Here is a 21,501-nt window from a genome sequence, read left to right on the forward strand (position 1 = left end):
CCTACGAAATATCGGTGCAACTCGGGTCTTTTTTGGGAATTCGTGTTGAACTTTTACCATGATACTGGATTGTGTTTGGGTTGATTCTAGTTCATTTTTTTAGCAAGAAATTGAATTCCACATCATCTACCAAGAAATTTCAAAGTACGGGTGCAAATGGTCGGGTCAAATCAGGATGAGCTAATCAAGTCTCAGCTTGCTATTTCATGTTCTCTTATGAATCTCTTTCATCACCAAAGATAATTGGCAAAAATCTTAGAGCGTTGGGGAATAAATATTCGGGGATGTTTGGATATGCGGATTTTAGAATCCTAGATTTCCTCAAAATTGTAGATAGGAGATGAGAGAAGAAATAGACTAGCCGTCGTTTTTCGATTTCTTGCCCTTCTTTCCGACAGCAAGAGAAGGGGATATCGTCCCATATTTTCAGGTTTTAGAAATCTCGGAATGGGGGAGAGATTTCTTACTAAAAATCCAAGAAATGCTGTCAGGACAGCATACAACAACTTGATCATGAATCCTCTTCTACATTGTTTTCAAACTAAAACTTGGATTCTAAAATCCGCATACCACAGGCCCTTGATCTCACATATAATAAACTAGTAAGAGGCGCATAGCATGTGAACAATATAAAGGACTTATATTTAGGGGCTTATTATTCACACCTTAATTTGATAGGCTTGCTTATTTGCAGTTTACATATAGGTTTTAAGAAAAGTGATAATAGTTAGGGCAATATTCTAATGAGTGATGGATTTTTTAAGAGGGAAATTATATCTGCACTCCCTCTTTCTCATTATGATACTCCTCAATTTATTTCCATTTTTCTAATCATCTCTTAAGGGCTATTACAATTCCCAGAAAACCATCAAACCCCAGTCTAAGAAAGTGTTTACTTAATAAAGAGGTGTGTTATTGAAACCAATTTCCCAATCCTTGTTTTGTTCCATCCCTCCCTTTCCTTCTCTTTATTTCAAGGCCTTTTGCTTGGAAAACTTATAGTAAAAAGGTGGTGGTACTACCAAAATGTGGTGGAAATATCAGCTTCTTTTTTGGAATAAACCGCATGACTTATGTGGAAAATAAGTTGGAGGGGTAACACAGGAAACTTATATAAATATTTTCCAACATAAGTTTGGTTTGCTTCTCTTAACTTTCACAATTGGATCCAGCAATATTCTATGTGATACTTTTTAATAGTTGCCAAACTTACCCACTCAATTCTTTCTCTCCTTCCTTCCTAGTCCTCTTACACAGTTGGGCCTGCAAATATTCTACGGAATAATTTTCCATGGTTGCCAAACATGCCATAGGTAAACACATATTTCACGATTTTTTTTTCATGGTTGCCAAACATTCCCTAAGTACCCACATGCGCCTGTATCTCCGCAAGATTACAATTTCGTATCGGGCAAATGATATTAGTACAACCAAGTTTTAATAATAGGCACGAAATCAACTTGTCTCAGCTGTCAAAAGCTGCTTGCAGCTTTATGCTTATAGGACAAGGTGACTTAGTGCATAATAATATATTATCAAAACATGGTTGTGGTGATATCATTTCCCATTTGTATCGTGCTACACATGAAAACATTGAAACGACCTTCGAAACCTTGGGTGGAGTGTCACGTGCTACATTTGAGCGCTTATGGGGCGCGTACATGGCACGGAACGCTTTACCTTTTGACAGTCCATCCTCTTACGTCTCACGAGAAAAAACTTAAAGGGTAATGATAAATTCGCACCCTACTATAGGATAATTCCCACCCCTTGAACGTGAACTGACGTTAAAAAGTGTTAAAGTCTGCCACATACGCTTACGCTAGAATGGCGCGAATTATCTTACAATGGGGCGAATTTATCATTGCCCAAAGTAAAATGTCTAACTATTGTTATTACACGTGCCCATAACCCTGTCTTTGTAAGAATGACAAGTGGGCCCCGAACTTTTCTGCTCCCAGTTGGTCTCCCATCCCCTTACGCGTAAAGCAATGTCGCTGCCATGTGGCATGCCACAGAGGTGGGTCCCTTTACTTCTCCGTCATTCGCTCCACATGAAAGTGGGTCCCACAACCCCAACAGCCGTTGGCACCTCTTCTTGTCCGTGTGGCTTTAAAAAAATAAATAAATCCCAGACCCATCCAAAAACATAAATAAAAGAAAAGGAAGATGATACGCATTCGCCCCCTGTTAACGTGATTTGACGTCAAAAAGCGTTAAAGTTGCCCACTGTTCACGTTATAAGGGGGCGAATGCGTACTGCAAGGGGGTGAAAATATCATCTCCCAAGGAAAACAAATCACAGATGAAGAAGAACCAGCGGCAGCGTTTCTCCATTTCTTCGTGTTCTTGCAGAAACCCTAACCCTAATGTCTCTTATTCAGCACTCTCCCAATTTCAGATCTTTCTATGGAATTCCTTGTTCTTCTTCGGACAAGTGTGCTGCTCAGTATGTTTCTTCTTCTGTCGTTTTTTCCACCGTTTGGGGTGGGAGTTTGGGTTCAGTTGATGGAATTTTTAGGGTTAGGGTTAGAAAAAATTGGCTTTTTATCAATCCGAGAATTGCGAGGGTTTTCGCGATGTCAGGAACTGAAACTGGTTCATTATTGAAGATGAATCTTAATGAGTACATGGTGACTCTTGAGAAACCTCTGGGAATTCGCTTTGCGCTTTCTGTGGATGGAAAGATCTTTGTGCACTCTCTTAAGAAAGGGGTATGTGATGTTTTTCACATTTCTGGTACTTGAATTTTGTGGTTATTCAGGTTGTTGACTTGTTGAATTTTATAATCCAGCTCTGTATTCTGGTACTTGGATTACCAATTTGGGTAGTCCGCCACTCTCGCCATGTTATGGGACACAGTGCAAAAACCTAACTGAACGTATAGTCCTACCCGTTTGTGAAACAACCAATTACTCCACGATCGCCACTATCGCCATGTTATGGGACACAGTGCAAAAACCTAACACTGACTCTAAAAGCTTAAGCTGTTAGAGTCAGTGTTATTGAATACTTTATACTTCAACACTTCCCCTCACATGTGGCCCCTATTTTTTTGGGTTGGAAGTACAGGTGCATTTTTAATACCAAGGAGTTGTTGGGGATTTAACCCAGGACCTGCCGTGTGGCAATAGCTATGATACTATGTTAAACAACCAATTACTCCAAAAGCTTAAGTTGTTAGAGTTGGTGTTATTTAATCATTTATACCTCAACACCATCCAATCAATTGAACTGCAAATGGAAGTTAAAACAAAAATATTTCAAACTTGATGTGCCAATGTCCGTTGATTGGACGTTTCCCACTGTTTCATTGTTGCAATATTTGGGCATTGGCAATCCAAGGTGGGCCAATCAATGACAGTCTCATTCACTGGGTCCTTGCCATGTGTCATGTGGAAATTCGGATGGATTGCCAAATTCAGACTACCTCACTTTACCCTTTGCAACCCGTCTTTGAATTGTTCTTAGGTGAATAGTTCTTGAAATATTAGCCTACGTGAGATCAGTAATTTATTTTCTTATTGGATTTTGTAGATTTTTTCTTCTTATGAAGTGAATGATATCAAACTATATCCTATATAATTATATAAACATTATAAATGCTTATGCAGGGCAATGCAGAGAAGTCGAGAATAATCATGGTGGGCGACACATTGAAAAAGGCAAGTAACTCGTCAGGCGGTGGGTTTATTGACATTGAGGACATCGGCGATACACAGTATGAAATTGATCTTTATTAGTGCTTAGCTTGTTGTATTAGCATAGCATGAAGAATTGAATCTTGTTTCTGTAACCTGCATTTTTTCTATATTTGTTTTTATTTATTGAGGATGCTTTCTTCCTGTCAGTCAACAAATCATTTGAAGATGAAGGCAACAAATATATTGCAAATGTTTAACTAGATATATAAATTATGTGCAAAGTTAAGGATAACAAAATTGAGGTAAGGAGCAGTGAATTTTATTGGGTAGAAGGTTATTGAAAATGTGACTAGGATAAGATGTGTATGATGGATATGAGAGTGTTAAATGAAGAGGTATAATGGAAATATAGATTATATTGTGGTTACACTTGCAATAAGAGGATGCTTTCTAGTGTGCGGCCCCTTTGTATAGTGAAGGAGCAATCAGAGCTTAGTGAGCATGACTTAACTATCTATCTGGTGCTAAACTGTCATCACATAATGAAAAATATAAGAAGAGTTATATGCTTACGAATTATGAGTGCGAGGGAGAAAATCTTGAACCTGTAGGATGTATTCTTTCATCTCTCTTCATTTGATTCCAAGTTGAAAGCACCTTGGGAGATGCGTACAAGGAAAGAGAGGAAGAGGAAGGAGAAACATAGACGCAAAAGAGAATGAGAGGGAAAACAGAGAATCATGAACAGCGTCTTGTTTGCCTATTCACGCCCCATGAATTTATTTTATTGATATGCCTTGGAAAATTACAAGAATGTCCTTAGAACATTAAAATATGAGAAGTGCCACTAAATATCCCCCCCCCCCCCCCCCCCCCCCCCCCCCCACATTTTAATATTCGTTCCAATATGGAACTCCTATGTAAACCATTCCAAAACAGGTGAATTCACCATGGCACAAACACTGACGTTGAAAGTATCTACTGAGACATATAGCCTGATACACATCTCGAGTTAAAAGTGTATCTATTTCCTGATCACACACTATTCATTCAAATTTTGTTACTGTAGAAATATGGTTCAATTTCATCTTATTTTGCGGTTTTTGATACGTATCAAAGACACCCTGTGCAAAAAAATTGGCAAGCTTAGATTGACAACATTTCCAATACTTCAGGAAAGAGACCTGGTGAACATTCTAGCATTTTGCTCTTGCCGTATTTTGCAAGGAGAAAATGAATAGGATGCACCACGAGCACTTCATTTTCTTTTTGCCTATTAATTCTACAAAAGTTAAATATTAAGAAGAGAGCTAGTGGAGATTACCTCAATCAAAATTTTCATGAAATTGAGAAAGGGCATACCTATCCCTTCAATTTCATCATAGAAGGTGCAAGAGCTCACAATTTTTATGTTATACTTGACTGATTGATTACCTACGGGAATATTATCTCTCGGTGAGCGGAGTTAGCTTTCAATAATATTTTATGAATTTTGATAGTCCAAAATTATGGTATTTTTTCCAACTTGTACTTTCATGGGAACTACACTATTTTGAATTGTCTATTGGTTGCATCTCTTTCCAAAACATTGTTGATTTGGCCAGTTCCTTGGTTCATTTATATTTGACATTTTTTTATCTGCATGAAAACTATTTGTGTCCATTTAGTTAATGCCTGCCTTTCTTCAGTTGCCTTTTTGTTTCAGTTTGCTTTTATTTTTTTACTTCATTGTCAATGCTTCTTCAGGAAGATGCTTAATGAGAAAACGAGATCTTTTAGCCTAGTCCTTGAGAGACCCTTCTCTCCATTCCCAATTCAACAATTACATCTTATGGGCGATTATGATATTCTATTCAATCGTGGTAGGGTTCCTGTTTCTACTTGGAACAAAAAAATATTGGCATCAAATTTGCAGCCATCATCTGATTGCAATGGAAATTCTGGGTTCATTGTATTTTCCCCGAAGTTCCTAAGATCACAAGGTTGGAAGTTTCTATGTGATCAAAGTGGATGTAATGATTCAACGAAGAATTATATGGACTCTCTTGTTAAGCCTATAAGCCAACTTGTTGGTATTTTCTCCGAGGAAGAGTGTGCAGATGCTGAATGGGCTTATGGGAGTTTCCCTTTAGAAGAATATATTAAAGCACTCAATCGATCTAAAGGCGAGCTATACTATAATCACTCTCTTGGCATGCGATACAGCAAGGTGAATATCATTTGCATTGTTCACTATAGTTGCTTTACATAGAATTAAGTAAATTACTTGATACTATTAGCACTAACATTTTGTTAGCTTTTCATTTTAATGAATATTGATTATATTGGATCTTATAATTATGTGTTGATCAGCTGTGTGGATTCTTTATACTTTCTGTTTTTTTTCTTTTGAATAATTACATGATAATTTCTGTCAGTGAATTAATTTCCACAATAATTGAAGAGTAAATGAAGCTGGAATGGAACATTTGCTAGCTCATTTTGTTAATTACTGGAAAAAAAAAATCTAATTGTCTGAATCGCCTCATCTCCCTCTCTCTACTATTAATATTTCAGATTTATTGTGGATCAACTCCTCAAGGGAAACTCCTTATTTTTCAGCAATTGGCTAAAAGAAAACCTCTCACCCTTTTTGGTGCTTCTTGAATATACTTAGGGAGATGGAGTACATCTTGTTAGCTTTCTTTTAGGCTGCACTTGGATTGCCAGAATCAGGAATCGGAATCGGCATCGGCATCGGCATCCTATTTCGATTCCCCTTTAAATGGAATGGACAAATTAAAATAAAAGGTTTAATTAAAAAAATTAAAATTCCAATACCAGCTCTTGGGACGGAAAGCAAATTCTGGTATCTTTTATCTCTTTAATTTCGACCTGGTGTTATTTCTGCCCTTGATTCTATTCATTTTTTAGAGACAAATTCTGGAATCAGAATAGGATGCCGATTCCATATCATGATTCCAGCAATCCAAACACAGCCTTAGAGTTTACGCTCTCATATTTATTGTGAAAGAAATTCTAAGGTTGATAGTCTTTCTAATTTAGGTGTTGTATCTTGGCAATCTATGCCTATTTTATAGTTTTCTTCTATATTTTTCTTTCTTTTTATTTGAGCCCTAGTTATAGGCCTTGAAGCCCCTTTTGTATCTATAAATTTTCCATTAATGCAATTATCTTTTAAAGAAATCTTTCAAGAAATCTTATAAGCCCCTTTTGCTTTCTGGCTGTTGAGGTTTAGCTTAGGTTTAGGTGAGAGTCACATCCACATGCTTTATGTTCATATAGGTCTAGGATTATGTGTGAAATGCACTATATTCTATGTTTAATTTTGCTCAATTCTAATGTAAACTATAGTTTTTGGTATATGTTACTCATTCCCCTTTTATTGTTTCTATCGCAGATTACTGAGCAGATATATCTTGGATCATGTATACAAACAGAAACTGATGTGCAGACTTTGTCAAATGTCTTGGTATGTGCTGCTGTTCATTTTACACAGGGTCTGTCAATATAATTTTCCTTCTATCATGTCTACTTTGTTAGAGCCTTCTATATGCTATTGAAATGCATGTGCACAAGTACACAATTACGTATGCCTGTAAATAATCTAAATATTGATTTTTCTCTTGTAAGCGTAACCAAATATAATCAAATATCTGTAGGTTTCTACCCATGTCTATCTTCCTGTGAGTATTTTCATGCACATTCTTATGCTTATATGTGCTTTGTTATTGAAAGTCACATTTGCAACACATGCAACATGCACAGATGCAAATATGCTATATTGAAAAATGTATCATTTCTGTTGTGAGTTGTGAGGATAAGGTCCATTATGATGCACAAGTGAAATCAATAACATTTTTTTTCATAGATTTCGATCTGAAAAAGCATTGTTCAAATAGATTGCAATTTGGTTACTGCTTTGTTTGGACAAGTACAAATTGACTTTATTCTAGGTTGCAATTCAAATATTATGCAAGTCCGGATGACCTAGAGTTTATAACCTGAGAGTTTCTGGTGAAAGTCAATGAAGTAAGCTATGAGAAAAAACTGCCTCTGGGGACCACCTAAAATTCCCATACATTCGATGTGGGACCCACATGAGGTATGCCGATGATGATCCAGGCACCGTACATGACCAGATCTGGTTGGGATCGTACCAGCACTCTGAAATGGAACTGGAAGCATCTCCAGCTGGTGAATAGGCTGGGTGGCCTGTTGGAACTTTGCGTTTGTTTTTCTCCTTCAATTTGGTAAAATCCCTCATGATGATGGGTTTTGACAGAAGTCACAACCATCAAAGGGTGAAAGAAGTGAGGGAGCTACACTGATCATGATTGTGATGCTGGATGGAATGTGCAAAAATCCATCTCTTAACTCATTGTGGAGCCTTGGCTTGACAAGAGCTTGGTTATCATAAAGAGATCTACACGCTGAAGCTTCATCTCCAAATTCTGGAAGATGCAGAAAATGAGATGGAGGATAGCTCTTGAGTCTGTTGACTCGACAAAGGAGAGCTCTCAATTCTGCAAGAGTTTTGACATTTGCAATTTTATAACTTTTGTCTGAGGAAAAGTTAATGAGATTGTGTCGAGGCCCTTAATGCTAGTTTCTAAATTGCAGTTTGAGTGCAATGCGGCAGCCCAACTCCAAACACCTTTATTTTTCTGACTGCAATCTAAAAATCTTAAATTGCACCCAAATTCCACACCTAAACCCTAAAAGGGACAGCTTCAATTATTACTAATGCCCATCTGTATGTTCTGTGCGGTTACTTATGTTTACATGTTTTTTTTATGTATAACTACTAGAAGGCACATGTGTGCATGCCTCTTCATGTCAGTGATGATCAAATTAAAGCACCATAATTCTATCTTATACAATCAATGTTACATTTATGGAGACTTGGATTAAATAGATTGAAGGCAAGGGATTTGAATCCTAAGGATAATCTCGTGATTTGAATCCTAGGGATAATCTCGTTACAGAAGAAAAATGGTAAAGAAAGTTGCTTTGCTTCGAAATTGTTCTTAAAGAAGCAGAAGGCTCGATGCTACAAGAATACAAATATCATAGTACTTCGTGAAAGATTTCCAGGTCAAGAAAATCAGAAAAATAATCAAGGTCCAAGATTCACATGCACAATTGACCTCCTTTATAATGATGATCTGTCTCTATTTTTTCATGGATTTAGCTATAGTATAATGCAAGATTGTTCTTTCTCTTTCTTTCTCAATATGTATAACGTGTACATCTACGTTATACATATATTGAGAGAGAGAGAAAGAACGATTTTGCATTAAACTATATGTGCTAGAAAACTATATTGTACGCACACACATTTTATATATTTATATATTTCATCCAGCATGAATCCATATTCAACCCACACTTTTATCCAGTGCTTTTGCATAGTATCTTATTCTGTTTTATTGTTACGATATCCTGGGGTCAAATGTATTTTCTCTTCTATTAGTTTCATTTATTCTATGGCTTAATAGTGGCATTGAAAGTTGACATACATGAAATCTCAGATAGGGATGTGTCTGCTTCAGGGTATCACGGCCATACTAAATTTCCAGAGTGAAAGTGAGCGAGCAAATTGGGGGATTAATTCTGAATCTATCAACAATTCTTGTCGTCAACTTAATATTCTCATGGTTAACTATCCTATAAGGTAATTGAAAGTTTTTCATATGATATGTGTGCATCCTTTAAGAAAGGTTCCTGGTTCCTGGTGTCAGTTCTGCCATTGACATAACATAATTTTTTGATAAACGACAATTTCCAATCCGCTTGCCGGTATTTTATACATTATCCTCAATTTGATAGAACATGGAATTCTGTGCTAGAAAAATATTGATGAATTAAGAAAATCAAAGTTTTGCTAGTCCTTTGAGAGTTTTAGGGATGGAAATATCATCTCCCCATTTCTTATAGAAAATAATATATTAATTTATTTTGTTGTTTACTTCAAAATATATTTATATTTATTGAGCACTCTATTTAAGCCCTTTAATGGTCTCAATTCTTAAGTGAATATCTCCTACGAGGTTGTAATTACTGGATGGGATACAATAATATTCTGGTTTTGATTTTTTTATGATGTCTTTTTCAGGGAGGTAGATTCCATTGATTTGAGGAAGAAACTTCCATTTAGTGTGGGGCTTCTATTACGATTATTGAGAAAGAATCTCCGAGTTTTTGTGACTTGTACTACTGGCTTCGATAGATCCCCAGCTTGTGTTGTTGCATACTTACACTGGATCCAGGATACAGCCCTTCATGTGGCTTACAATTATATCACAGGGTTGCATTCTTGCAGGCCTGACAGGTTCATCTACTTATAAACCATCTACCGTATTACTCTTTGGTTTTCTATTCGAAGTATAACCTGAAGTCTCTGGCTATTTGGAATTAAAATTGTAGTTGGAGTGATATTTTTTTATTGTGATGTCTACCATACTTTTCTAAATTTTCTATAAAATATTATGCATGCCACGGTCAGGAAAAGAAACATTCTTTCGGAAACTCTTTTATATTGCATATCCTTTTAATTTACTTGTACTGAACAGAACTAGTTTTGCGATTAATTTTCTTTTTATAAAACATAATTATGCCAATATGTTTAATCATCTCTGCAGACTCTTGTTTCTGCTACAGCAAAACATATTTGTATTGCCTCCATATTTCACCATACAACATAATATTTTCTTGACAGGTATCTACTCAAAATCTTGTTTCCAATTCTCCGAACTTTATTTGGTTTTTGTTCAGCACGTGTACTATACTTTATGGAGTATATTTACTCGACTGTTTTGTTAATATCCATCAAATATCGTTATTCTCCTATCAACTTACAAACTTGTTGAGGCATTAACTTAGGTGAAGAAACATCTCAAATAATAATGTTTGGTATGAATTTAGAGGAACTGTACTTAAGTTTGCTATTGCAGATGACACGTGCAATTCTCGGAAGTAATCTGAAAATTTTATACGGGGTGGTCTAAAATCTTAGCACAGGCAGTTTTGTGAGCCATTTCTTTTACTTCTTCACCTAGAGATATATTCAATGTCTCCATGTGCCCATTATAATTGTTCTATTTGTCTCTTTCAAAAGAAAAAAATTGTTCTATTTGTGTCTTCGAGGATCTTAGTGGATGCTGAATGGCCATACTAAGTCATACTGAAGGCTTTGATATACAATGTTTGCTTATTCAAGAAGATTAAACTAAGGCATTTTGATATGCATAAAGCCTGCAGCTCAGGGACACTTATTTTGGTGAGGTTAGAGTGAAAGGGATCACTTAGTAATGCTAATTTCCACTGGGAAATGATTTGATCAAATAAGTTTCCATGCAGTAGTAGGCATAGCTCAGTATTTTGCATCTTCACTTGATCTCGACATCGCATGATGTTTGTTACTTAATGTGATTAATTGTCTCTTTTGAGCTGGCCGTATTTGTTGAGCTGGACCGTATGGTTGATGTTAGTAATTGTGGGATTGACTACCATTTCAAGGGCAGAGAAGGGTACCGTCCGAATGGTCATGACTTATAGGTATTTATTGTTATAGTATATACACCATAGTGTTACCCTATTTTATTTTTCATCAAGTCACTTGTTATAAATCCAGGATATATGTTAAGATAATTATTATTAAATCAAAAGAAGCAAGATCTGGCAAAAGGGAAGAAGAGATGGAGGGAGGAGAAGAAGTGGAAGTGGCATAGAGATAAGGAAGTTGTGAGAAGAGGAAAGGTTGTTCGTTGTGTTGGAAAACCCAACTAGTACAAACACTTCATTTCTGTACTACGAAAACTAAAAAGGGTGGAGAAGTCACTTTAATTGACTTGAACTCATATACAAATAAAATCCCAAGTAAAACCTTCTTAAATGTGATGGTCCCTGTATATTTATGAAAACTGAAAAGGGTGGACAAGTCACTTTAATTGACTTGAACTCATATACAAATAAAACCCCAACTAAAACCTTCTTAAATGTGATGGTCCCTGTATATTCTTCTATACTTCCCCTTGAGTTGGTGCATCAATGTCAAACATGCCCAACTTGCCCATAATATCATGGAAACTGCTTTGGTGAAGATGTCGGCTAACGAAGAAATAGAACAAATGACGTAGCAATGAGATCTTGGAGCCCACTTGATCCCACTCACAATGACAATCGACTTCTATATGCTTCATTCTCTCATGAAAGACTGAATTTGAAGCAACGTGAATGGTAGGTAGCCTGGGTCACAATGATGCTTCATGGGACCGAAAGCTCCACTACCATCTCCGTAAGGAGTGAACAAAGCTACGTATATCACTCGTAGCATGAGCCATTGATCTATACTCCGCCTCGTCCGACGAACGAGCCACCACAAACAAACAGTTGGTTATGCCGGAAAAAAGAATGAAGGAGAGAGTCACTCCACTGTGTTCCGCTACAGGTGGGTTGGTTCAAGTTGAATTTTGATGGCAGCTCTGAACGGAATCCGGGAAGAGCCGACATTGGAGGTTTAATTCACAATTCGAATGGCTCGGTTTTGAAGTCTTTTTCGGGCCCAGCGGGTGTTTGTGATGCGAATGAGGCTGAAGCAAGGGCATTGCTTTGGGGCCTACCCCTTTATCATTGAAGGTGACTCCACAAACGCGTTGGCTTGGGCGTCAAATAAAATTAGAGGTCCGTGGGCAATTGAAGACATAATTGCAGAAATTAGGGACCTTGTGTGAATAATTGAACCTCAACTTCAACATAGGTGCAGGTCAGCCCATGAAAAAGCAGATCGATTGGCAAAGGAAGGTCGGAAGCTGAGAGCATAGAGCTGATCCAAGTGTCTATCCAAGAAGGCGAATTAGCAATCTGATCTTGTCCCTATTTTCTCATTGTGTTTTGCTGCCGGGCACTCTTTCTGTGCTTTCATTTTAGCTTCTATTTAGGACTGTTTCAGCCTCATCTTTTGCTTGTTATGGTGAAAAATCATGGGGACATCTTGTTCCCGCGTTGTATCGTTGTTTGGATATGAATAAAATGTTACTTTTCAAAAAAAAAAAAAAGATTAAGTGTTCCCATTGTCGTAGGAGCAATCACACCAGAGTGTGTTGGGATCTCCATGATAGGACCTTCTATGGCCAACAGTGCATCTAATGACAGTACTCCAAGGTTTGCGAACGGCAAGCTGATGAACTTGGAAGGAAGCTGTGGAAACATCAACGGTTGTTATTGGGAACTCAATGCCCCTGTCATCAGCTTAAGATATGTTCCGTGCTATTTGGCTATTCCTTGCAGGGGACAGCCCATCCCACTATGATCCTTCGATGGATCTCATATACATATATATATATATATATATATAGTTTTCTTCTTTATAATATGGGATTTGCTAGGGACCATTGCAGAAGGCATTTCGCGGACCGGCTGTTGCATGAGAGCTCAGCCACGTCAGATTAATTAAATGAATGAGACAAAATCTGAGCCTCTGTGGCTGCTCCACGTCAGATTAATTAAATGAATGAGACAAAATCTGAGCCTCTGTGGCTGCTCTCTCGTGCAACAGCCGGTCTGCGGAATGCCTTCTACGATGGTCCCTAAAATTGGTTTTTGACACAGTAAAATACCTTTAGAATTGGTTTTTGATCTGAAGATCATTGGTGAGATGGACGTAGTCCCATAGACTATGTTATCTGGATTGAAGTGATGAGAGGCTCCTCAGTGAGACGTGTAAGCTGTTGAACCTCTATGGGGGTTTAGTGGAACCAACATTCTTAACACTTTCTTATCTACTCAGAACTAGTGGTCTACCAACAAAATGGGCTAGGGTCTGCATGGAATGGTAGTGACCGTGAAATTAATAAGACTAGCTTTTGTCATAATAAATTATTAAATTAACCCCAAAATTTCATAGAAATACAATTCCCTTGAGGCAACGAGCAACCTCAAGGAGGTGCAACAACCACCAGATAGATTTGATCTTAATATCCATCTCTCAAATTGTTCTTGAGTTACTTATCAATGCAACTTGAGTATATTATCCCAATTCAACCTTTTTGTAAATTTAAATTCCTGCATCTGTTATTCACGTAGCAAATTTGAGTTCCTTGTAAAGTATTTGTGTGTCCCAATCCTAAAGAATCACAAATTCTGTAGTTAAAGTTATCTTTTATGTAATAATATGCAGACCCTCTATAGTAATTGTTGTTTGAGATAGTTTGCCAAAGCCTTATGGTAGCTTTCTGAATACAGACCAGCAATTGTTTGGGCGACCTGGGATCTTATTGCTATGGTAGAAAATGGCAGGCATAAGGGTCCTCCGACCCATGCTGTGAACTTCATATGGAACAACGGGTGTAGAGAGGTAACTTTTATATTCACTTTACGGCATTTCATTTATACTTTCGATGTAAAATTATGCATGTTGTAGCTTTTTGTTGATGAATTCTAGTATTAAATAAACTAGGCACTTTATATTGCAAGGGTGGAGATTGAAGTATGTCAAACTTGACATCATATTCTTTGACAAAAAAACATGTCCATATTAGTTTACGTTTTAGATTGTGCTATTGTTCTAATTCTTTCATGTTGTGTGTTACAGGGGGAGGATGTTTATTTGGTTGGAGATTTCACAGCGAATTGGAAAGAACCCATAAAGGCAACCCACAAAGGTGGATCGAGATATGAAGCTGAACTTAGACTTCCACAGGGAAAGTATGTTCATTTTCTGTGTTCTATTACTTATATATTTTTTTAAAGGAGTACAAAATTTTAGACTTCCTAATTCATGCACTATAGTGAATTTGTCTATCGCCAATGGTTGGCTAAATTTTCTATCAAATTCTCAGAAATCTTTGGTTACAGGTGTAGTAAGAAGTCTTACTGGTTAAGATCGAAATGTTCAGTGCATCCAATCATTCTTACATGCTGTCCTGTACTCTACGAGCATATAGTATTTCTGTTTTAATCATTCTTTGTGGTTTTCTGTTAGTTGGAACTCTTGTCTCTCACTCATTATAACTTGTATATATTAATGATTCAATCACATAAGTTCTGGGAATTCTTTCTGTCTACCTCCCCATGCTCTTTAGATTGCTGAGTTTTGGAAGTATTATTATGCACTAAAGCTTGAAAATGGTTGGAAAAAATTGGGTCTTCCCATGTTCTTCCATGGACCAATTCAATGAGTGGAATTTTGGTCACTTGGGGAAAAAGTGTCATTCTTTCGGTTGATTGCTCCTTTCACAGGTTTGTGTGATATTTAGAATGAGAAAAATTAAAGAATATTTGAAGACAAGTATAATTTGCTGGGAAACTCCTTAGATATGTCAGTAGACTCTTAATTGGTTGGTTTTAGTGATAAATGAGTTTTGGGGGTGTCGGTCCAAGATCTTTATAGAAGCTGCATACCACTATATGGAGAGTGCTGCATCCTGACACTATTAAGCTCGAACTTTGTTAGTGGTTCTTTAGGGACCTAGGACCTCACTGGTGTAGGCATGTTTTTTGGGACGAGAAGGGTGAGAGTTTTTTTTTTTTTTTTTTGAAATGAGAATTGGTGAGGTGTTCTCTGTCCCGATTTTCGTGATGTACTCAAATGAAGCTGAGGAAACCGGTCTCCGTGTCTTCTCTAGTGAACTGGGTGGTGGGCTTGGCATTGAGGGGGATTCCTCTAGTGTAGTCACAGCTCACAATCACTTTGTTGTAGTTCAGGCCTTGGGGATAAGCACATATCATTGATGAGATTTTAGATATTTGTAGAGGGATGATGTTTTATTTTTCTCATATGTTGAGAGATGCTGTGGAGGCACCAAACTATTTGGCAAATAGAGAGGTCAATGTGGTGGCAATCTTTGACCCTTTCATAATTTTTCTGGGTTCTTGTTTAGTTTAGAAAAGAATTATACCTTAATTTATTTGCATGTGAAATTAATATTTTAGTCATTCTTTACGTTTGTCTTTCATCGGCCAGTTCTATCTTTTTGTCTTTTACTTAACTAACAGGACGAGTATTAAGAATTCTTTATGGCCACTTCTCTCTCTTTCTTCTGTTCCACACTATATCAAAGCCATCAAACTCTAGGGGTAACTGTGCTCATCTATTTGAGGTTGATAAGATTTTAACATCAAATTTCTTCATCTAAATATGGGAGATGATATTTTCACCGCCCCGCATTATGCATGCGCTCCCCTTATAAGGTGATTTGACGTGAACAGTGTGCAACTTTAACACTTTCTGACGTCAAATCACCTTATAAGGGGAGTGCACGCATAATGGGGGCGGGGGGGGAGGGGATATCATCACCCTTCTTCTTGTCAAATATATATTCTCCAGGGATTGTGTAGGGTTTTATTGCATTCCGCCCATTTGAGATCCTATTGTAGTGTTATCCCTCCCTGTCTTGACATACAAACGTCATCATCCATTTATCACCTGACACCATGTCCATGTAATTGGGGGAACATGATCATTAGCTCTTAACACATCTGTATTGTAAGACTGGATTTGATTAATGTGATCTCGTTTCACAAGGCTGTTGTTCAGGAGTGTCTTGTCAGTTTGTTGATAATGTGTCCCTTTTTTTTTCTTCTTTTGAGCGAAAACAGGAATGATGTTTCTCAATATGATAGAAACAGTACAATAAATATGTCCACCAAAACTGAAATCCTTTGAAAAAAAATGATACAAACCGCACATAGAAAACAGAAATCAAAAACGAAAAATAGAAGGGAAATGGTAAATTCAATAAATATGTATTTTTTCTTCTTTATTTGTTAGTGGCAAGCCCCAATCTGCACTCTCATATATGTACATTTACTCACAGAATGGAAAACAGGTTCATTCACAAAAAAGTTCCCTTCAATTTGTTTTTCTTTAAGGGAATTTGTTTAATTATGTGCATTGCCTAGGTGGTTAAGTCTTTAGAGATGTCACTGTAGCCCTCATTATCATATTGCCATGCATGTTTTGAATCTTTTGATATACTAGCTTGTCATGTTCGCTTATCTTATTCTATTTTATGTCTCTCTGACCACAAGAAGGCATTTATCTGGAGTTATGTTTTACAATCCATTTTTTATTGGGAGACTGCTTCACTATCTCCTAAGTATTTAGTCCCATTATGGTCTACTATAAGTAAACTGATGCATGTGAGAACAATTGATCTAGTAAGGGGATGTGTACCTTGTTGAGCTGTAATTATAACTGGTTGGTTCTGGATTATTTTTTGCCCAACAATTTATGTCTAGAATGTAATGATACACTGTTTCCAGGTATTATTATAAATTCATTGTCGGTGGGCAATGGAGGCACTCGACGACATTACCAACGGAAACTGATGAACGGGGTAATATCAATAATATTATTAGAGTGGGAGACATTGCCAGAATAAGATTTTCATTTCCTACTCAACATCAGACAAAGGTTAGTGATTTTGGTCATCTCTTTATTTTTTCCAGAATAGGTATAATTCTTAAAAGTGTTTTAATTTATGATCTTCTTGAGAGAAACAGCGGTTATGTTTTGAGTTAATTACAGTTGTCTAATATATCTTAATCTGATGATTCACATCCTTTACAGAAGACACGGCTTAATCATCTGCATAAATACATACAAATTAGAATGTGGAATGTATTTTGTTACGTCTTCATTTTGTTGAGATTTTTTAGGGATTGGGTATGTACGTGGGTTATTGGGTAGTTTTAGTTAAAAACGATTTGGGTAGGTTGTGGCTATCACTTTGCAATTTTTTAGGAGAAGTTGCTATTGTTTAGGAGTATGCACGTAGGATGTTGTTGCTACAGTTTAGGATCAATATTGCACTTGGATTCATATAAATAATTGTAATTGATTTAATGAAAGGAGGTAGAAATTTATTCCCAAAAGTGTGTCATGTGCACAAAGGAGGACTGACCTTTCCCTCGAAGTGGGTCAAGAGCAGAGAAGCAGGATTCGTACTTGGAGTTGGGGATTCGCGAATCCCCGAATCGTGAATCCAAACCGTGATTCGATTCGAATCCCCGATTCTGGGGAACCCCGATTCCCAATTTATGAAAACTCCGATTCTCACTTTATAGGAACCCCGATTCCCAGGCGATTCCCTGCGAATCCCCAGCGACTCTCAGCGAATCCCCGTCGACTCTCTGGCAAACCCACAATTCCCGCTTCCAACCATCCCAGGAGCCTTCGATTCCCGCTTTTGAATCCCAAATCGAATCCCGCTTTCGATTCCCGCCTTGGCAACCTTAGTCAAGAGGCCGATCTTCCCTCTAAGAAGATCAAATCCGTTGCGATCCGAATTAGGTTCGTAACAAAGTGGTATCAGAGCAAGGCATGGATGATCCAAGGATCGAACGGTTGGAAGCTGCGTTGCGTTCTCTTGCAATGGGACAATAGAGGATGATCAAGGAGATGGAGGTGATTTTTCTGCTCTGAACGCTCGGTTTGACGAGATGACTTCTACACGTACGTGCGGCCCGAAGGAAAGCTCCAACAACCAAGATCGTAATGGTGGAGGTAGATCTTATGGCCTCTATGTAACAAATGTTTCACGTTTAATGAATTCTCATCTTCCCAAGTAAAAAAAAGGAAAGGAGAAAAGCAACAAAAGAAAGGGGTTTGTCAGCCTTGTCAATTCCGACAAGGTCGTCGTCGGAAACTCCGTCGTTCCTTGCAACTTATCCAACGCCAATGAGCATAATCTCTTCCACGACCATCTACGTGTCGAAATTTCAAAAAATTACGGCGATGGAGCTTTGGTGATCAATACGGTCAGATTAATTTGAAACTGGAGTTCACTCAACCCTTGATGACGCCATACAAAATGGAGACTAATCGTAGGACGGAGAAAAGAAGAAAAGAAGAAAAAGGGAGCAAGAAGGAAAAAGGAAAAAGATAAGAGAGAAGATTCTCGAAAAGTCCTACACAAGAAGATTTCGTTTTTCTCCAACTGGCCAATGCTTCATCTCCAACCTTGAGGACAAGGTTGATTCCAAGAGGGGTGGAATGTTACGTCTTCATTTTGTTGAGATTTTTTAGGGATTGGGTATGTACGTGGGTTATTGGGTAGTTTTAGTTAAAAACGATTTAGGTAGGTTGTGGCTATCACTTTGCAATTTTTTAGGAGAAGTTGCTATTGTTTAGGAGTATGCACGTAGGATGTTGTTGCTAGAGTTTAGGATCAATATTGCATTTGGATTCATATAAATAATTGTAATTGATTTAATGAAAGGAGGTAGAAATTTATTCCCAAAAGTGTATCGTGTGCACAAAGGAGGACTGGCCCTTCCCTCGAAGTGGGTCAAGAGGCTGATCTTCCCTCTAAGAAGATCAAATCCGTTGCGATCCGAATTAGGTTCGTAACATATTTGTTGTTTTTCTCTATATGTAGTCTTTAATATTTTGATAGTTGTAGCTTATGTTTAATGAACCTAGAAAAGATGTAAAGGATTATCAAATATTTACCACATTTCAACCGTCAAATGTAAAATAATTATCCTGCTCAAAAAAATGTAAGATAATTAGATAACATTTCAGTGCTGGGCACACCCTTTTTTCCGTCTCCGGTCCAGCCGGTATGTGCGGATCAAATGAGGCAGAAGTGTGGGTCCTTTGTGGGGTTTGCAATGGGTTGTCAAACAAAGTATCACCCTGTTAATTATCGAAGGGGACTCATCAAATGTTATTGAATGGGCTAGTAACAAAGCGCGGGCCTTGGGAGTTGGCCAACATAATTGCTGAAATACATGACCTGTGTCTAATGCTACACGTGTACATGATGGAATCTGAATCTGTTACTGCCTGTTAATAATTTTTTTAGGGAAATGATTTCAGTGCTCCAATGTTTTGATAAACATGCGCTCACTTGTTTGTCGTGTAGCATTTAAAGGGCTTTAAGAGCCTTTTGAGGATATTACGACAGACAAGTGGAGCGCATGTTTATCAACACACTTGAGCGCAGAAATCATTTCCCTTTTTTTATTAGAAAAAAAGTAATTAGATAACATCTTTATTCAAGAGGGACATAAATATAACAGAACATAATTACAGACGGGGTTGCCCCTCCACTAAAATATCCTGACTAACTCCTTGGCAAGCAAATCTACTATTTCATAATTTCATTGGCATCTCTTAATACATGACTAAAAAAGAACTCTTGCCCTCTACTAAGATTGCATATCTCATCGATGATAAGACTAAGTTGCAATGGATCTGCACTCTTCCGAGCGCCCCAATTCAGCACATTTTTGGGAGTCGAACAATGAGGGGTTTCCCCATATTTATTCACAAAAATATGATCATTGGTCAGGAGTGTTCTCCACTCAGCCTCACGGTCGTCCACCAGATCAATGAACCCAATCATGTAAGTGCAGCATATGTGGCACGAAGCTTGACCATTACAGAAAAATTCACCTTTTTATGAGAGGGAGGGAGATCCATCCTATGAGAAAATTGAGCAATATGCTCCATTTCAATGAGTTTAAAAATTCAAAGCTAAGGGTTACTTTATATATTGAATAGATATAGTGTTTAAATAGCATGCGTATTGTAACCCAAGTTTTCCCATTACATACAATATAGATTTTAAAATATTTGAGCCCAGTCCACAAACACAAGTCCAATTCCTAGAAAAATGAAGTCAATGACCTTGTCTCCCATGCCTTTATGTTTTTCTTTTTATATCAGTGCTTCATCCTGCATTAGAGACTGACAACCTTTGTGGTGCATCTTCAGAGAAATGAAAACAATCACATGCTTCACAGATCATTAAGTTTTCCTAGAGATATGTTCTAAAATGTTCCTGTTTCTCCTATGTAAGATTTGATTTGCAGCAAGTCATTGTGGGTTTTGTTACAGATTTTGTAGAGAATCTTCTATGATATGGAGGTATTTATTCTTTTTAGAACTTTCCATAGCCATGCATTTAAATAATCCAGATTTTCAACAAGTTTTAACTAGTAGACCTACAACAGATGCTGTTCAGGATTACCAATTAGAAGGGTATTTTCAACAATATATTCTCTGCCTGGTGTGGTGAAGCTTTTTTTTTTTTTTTTAATCTATGAACACTTCGCATTGACACCAAATTCTCCGAGTCTACTGAATCAATTACTCAATCATTTATTTCACTGTCATCTCATATGCAGGATCCAACGGTTGTAAAAGTAATTGAGAGACCGTTGACTGAAGATGAACGGTTCATGTTGGCATTTGCAGCTCGGCTCATCGCATTCTCAATCTGCCCAATTAGATTAGCTCCCAAGTAGACTCAGATTTATCTTCCAAGACATCTGCCGCCATCAGATTCAAAGTTATACTTACAATGTCAGGCGCTCTATAAACAAGGTTTCTATCCCAGAAAGTGTAGAAATACTCTGAATAATATGGCTCTTTTTACCAATATAGAAATTGATGAATAAACAAGGGCTGAGTTCACAGACACCAAACTCAATGTTATCAATTTTTGTAATTTAGAGAACTGTAATCGGTGTTGAACTTTCATCATCCACGTCATATAAGTGGGTAACCATGTATCCAGCCGAAAAAAATTCTATAGGCCATGGATATGCTGCTCCTGAATTGGCATGTACTATTACTTCGATTGTAGTCTACTGATCATACTGTATTGTATTGTGCGTGAGCTAATCATACTGATTGTATCGGGTGTGAGCTATTAAATGTGAGGAGCGGTGCAACTTGGGTCGGGTTGGGTTAGGTTGAGCTTTTGTTAAAAATGAATTGGAATCACTTGGGAGTCGGGTTGGGTTGGGTTGAGCTTTTGCTAAAAATGAATAGGAATCAACCCGTATCTGACTTGATTTATTGTAAATGTTCAACCCAAATTCCCAAAAATCGACCCAACTG

The 21,501-nt window shown here is 37.4% G+C and overlaps 1 protein-coding gene across 2 annotated transcripts; it reads left to right on the top strand.

The window, feature by feature from the left end:
- The first annotated feature begins 2,139 nt into the window (after positions 1-2,139).
- On the top strand, positions 2,140-21,275 carry LOC143892710 (phosphoglucan phosphatase LSF1, chloroplastic). Of its 2 annotated transcripts, none has more exons than XM_077397542.1 (10): positions 2,140-2,714; positions 3,615-3,721; positions 5,391-5,853; positions 7,045-7,116; positions 9,179-9,321; positions 9,763-9,978; positions 13,890-14,001; positions 14,239-14,351; positions 16,911-17,061; positions 20,784-21,275. In XM_077397542.1, the coding sequence occupies exons 1-10, from the start codon at positions 2,370-2,372 to the stop codon at positions 20,901-20,903; spliced, it is 1,842 nt and encodes a 613-aa protein (XP_077253657.1). In that variant the 5' UTR covers positions 2,140-2,369; the 3' UTR covers positions 20,904-21,275. The 2 variants fall into 2 exon arrangements, with proteins under 2 accessions (XP_077253657.1, XP_077253658.1); XM_077397543.1 differs by having other exon boundaries at positions 2,141-2,714; positions 9,200-9,321.
- Positions 21,276-21,501: the final 226 nt, after the last annotated feature.

Source organism: Tasmannia lanceolata, unplaced genomic scaffold, assembly GCF_043159265.1.
Source record: "Tasmannia lanceolata isolate RefF3 unplaced genomic scaffold, GAP_Taslan_0.1 ptg000015l, whole genome shotgun sequence".
NCBI classification, from domain to species: Eukaryota; Viridiplantae; Streptophyta; class Magnoliopsida; order Canellales; family Winteraceae; genus Tasmannia; species Tasmannia lanceolata.